Here is a 2,619-nt window from a genome sequence, read left to right as displayed (position 1 = left end):
TACATGTTGTTTTTTACATATATTTTTAAAATATATTTTATATTTAAACATGTATTTTATATGAATTTTTAAGGAAAAAGTCTAGGAAGTCATCAATTTTTGTGTTTTCTGGCAAGCACTTAACTATCAAAACAAAAGTGAGTGATTTTCCACCATTAGTGTAATCTCACACCATTAAAAACACTATTGATGGCCAATTGATGGTTACAAAACACCAAAATTGCTGGCCCCTAACATTCCTCAATTTTTAATTTGGTGGTTTATTTTCAGTATTTAGTTAGCATGGTTTATATTAATGTTTCGAGTTTGGACATACTTAGCTTGAATATAATGTTGCCCGACAGAACTGTTCTTTCTTCTCCCTTTGTGGGCGGGTAGTGTTGTTGTTGTGATGTCCTTGTCCTCTTTATGTCATGCCATCCCCCATTATTAATTAGAATCCTATTACCATTTAACTCTTAATTTGGTTTTACAATCTTACTTACAAAATTAGTTCTTGTTATCCAATTATGTATCTAATTATTTAAGACTGTTTAGGTGCTCTATCTTTGTTCCCATTTTTGTCGAAATAAATGTAGATATTTATTAAGTAATTGTGCACATTTTGGTGTTTGATGTTGAAAATGGAAGGCAAGGAGAGCACTAAGAGCGTTAAAAGGATTGGTGAAGCTGCAAGCGTTGGTGAGAGGTCACATTGAGAGGAAGCGCACTGCACAGTGGCTGAAAAGAATGCAAACTCTCTTGCGAGCTCAGGCCCGTGCCCGTGCCTGCCGGGCCCAAATTCTGCAGGCCCCTCACTTCCATGTAAGCATCACCAATCCTTTTCATCATTACATCTTTTATCTCTGGATAATCATGCTTGTCATTGGATGAATATCATACGAACCACTTGAGAAATTTGGTCACGTTTTACAGGTTCCAGCAACACCAGAGAAATTTGAAACCCCAGTCCGTTCTTCCAGCATGGAATATAATCACTCGCCATCAGTACTCAAGGTATTTTTTTTTCTTTTTTCTTTGTTTATAGTTTTACTCTTCCGGGAACAAATTTAGGGAGTTAACTTATCAGAGCATTCATGTCATTATTGTAGAGAAATGGTTCTAGATCCCATGTCACCATTGGCAATCGAGACATCGAACGATCGTGGACTCAACGAAGATCATGGACAAGGACTTGTAGCATGGATGATGAAAGAAGCGCGGGGATTTTCGAAATTGACTCTGGAAAAGCACACAAAAATTCGAAACGCGGAAATCTCTTCGACTCGACAAGTCAGCCATTGGTTTCAGATCATTACAGGCAGAGTTTCGCCGCCACAAGGGACTCAACATCTCATCAATCGGGTCATAGTCCATATTCCTGTGAAGTTGAGGAGAATTCAGTGTGTGATGCTGTCAATTTTACTTATACTCCCACAAAGAGTGACGGCTCTAATAGAAGCTACCTAAGTAGTGGTTGTTGCGAGTACTATCCAAGTTACATGGCTTACACTGAATCTTCTAAAGCCAAGGTAAGATCTTTGAGTGCACCAAAACAAAGACTCCAATATGAGAGGTGTGGTTCATTCAATAGGTTCTCGCAAACACAAAGGGTATCATCTACAATGCGTGCAAGCTTCACTAGCAAAGCCTATCCAGGTTCTGGGCATTTGGACAACCTTGGATTGCCCCTCGGATATAGATACTGAATTTATGTATATGCTTCTCTCAGTGTTATCTTTTGTGTTGTGTCAATGTGATCGCTAACCTAGCTAGGCTTTTGATTTGATTCTTAAGCACTATACTTGTATGATCAGCCATATATATTCCATGTGTTAAAAATTTAAAATGGCTTACTATAAGACGACTATAGTACTTTTTGCTTTATGTGGTAATCTTCATGGCTTGATTTAAAGGAATTCTCTCTTTTCGTTTGAATTTTTATTTATCCGAAAAGTGCATGAAATTGGCATCGCCCGGACTTGAACCGGAGACCTTCAGTGTGTTAGACTGACATGATAACCAACTACACCACGACACCTTGCTTATGGGGTTTGTTTTATCGGAAGGTTTTTATTTCATATTGTAGTGCTCCTTCATAAAGTTCCAAAATAACAAGCATATATCGTTCTAATACTTGAAATTTCTTTAAAAACATTGTTAATCTTTGATGGATGATGTTAGAGATTTTAAAATTTTAAGAATAAAACTAAAACACATCTATGTTTGCAATTTTAAATATCAAACTCAATATTTGCTGAATTTTTGTATACTAAGACAGTTTTTAAAAAATTTCTATAATGGAGAATAATTAACTAAATTAGTCCTCAAGATTTTAAAAGCGGACATTATAGTTCCTAAAAATAATTAATATATTGATTAACCTCTAAAGTTTTATTCCGATAGACAAATTAGTCTTCAGTCTATTTTTTAACAGAGTAATTATCTAAATTAGTCTCCAAAAATTAAAAAAAAAAAGATATTTTAGTCCTAAAAAAAAATTAATACATAGATCAATTTTCAAGGTTTTTTTTTTTCGTTAAACATTTATTTGTCCATTTTACTTTTACTATATGTCAACCTTTATTATTATTAGCTTAGCTTTGTGCATGTCAATGATGACACTAGCATATTGATATA

At 34.8% G+C, this 2,619-nt stretch overlaps 1 protein-coding gene and 1 non-coding gene across 3 annotated transcripts in view; one reads left to right on the top strand and one right to left on the bottom strand.

Moving 5' to 3' along the window:
- The window catches only part of LOC107642959 (protein IQ-DOMAIN 14), a 3,667-nt gene extending 1,743 nt beyond the window's left edge, over positions 1-1,924 (top strand). For both annotated transcript variants that reach the window (XM_021123062.1, XM_016346480.2), the window contains exons 2-4: positions 631-804; positions 916-996; positions 1,092-1,924. In XM_021123062.1, coding sequence (XP_020978721.1) covers positions 631-804; positions 916-996; positions 1,092-1,688 — 852 coding nt within the window. In that variant the 3' untranslated portion in view covers positions 1,689-1,924. The remainder of the gene's footprint in view (positions 1-630; positions 805-915; positions 997-1,091) is intronic.
- On the bottom strand, positions 1,947-2,020 carry TRNAV-AAC. The gene has a single exon. It is a non-coding gene; the product is annotated as a tRNA-Val (tRNA).

The sequence above is a fragment of the Arachis ipaensis genome, chromosome B05 (assembly GCF_000816755.2).
Source record: "Arachis ipaensis cultivar K30076 chromosome B05, Araip1.1, whole genome shotgun sequence".
NCBI classification, from domain to species: domain Eukaryota; kingdom Viridiplantae; phylum Streptophyta; class Magnoliopsida; order Fabales; family Fabaceae; genus Arachis; species Arachis ipaensis.
Note: the sequence above shows the minus strand (reverse complement) of the source record. Positions and strands in the feature narration are given on the sequence as shown.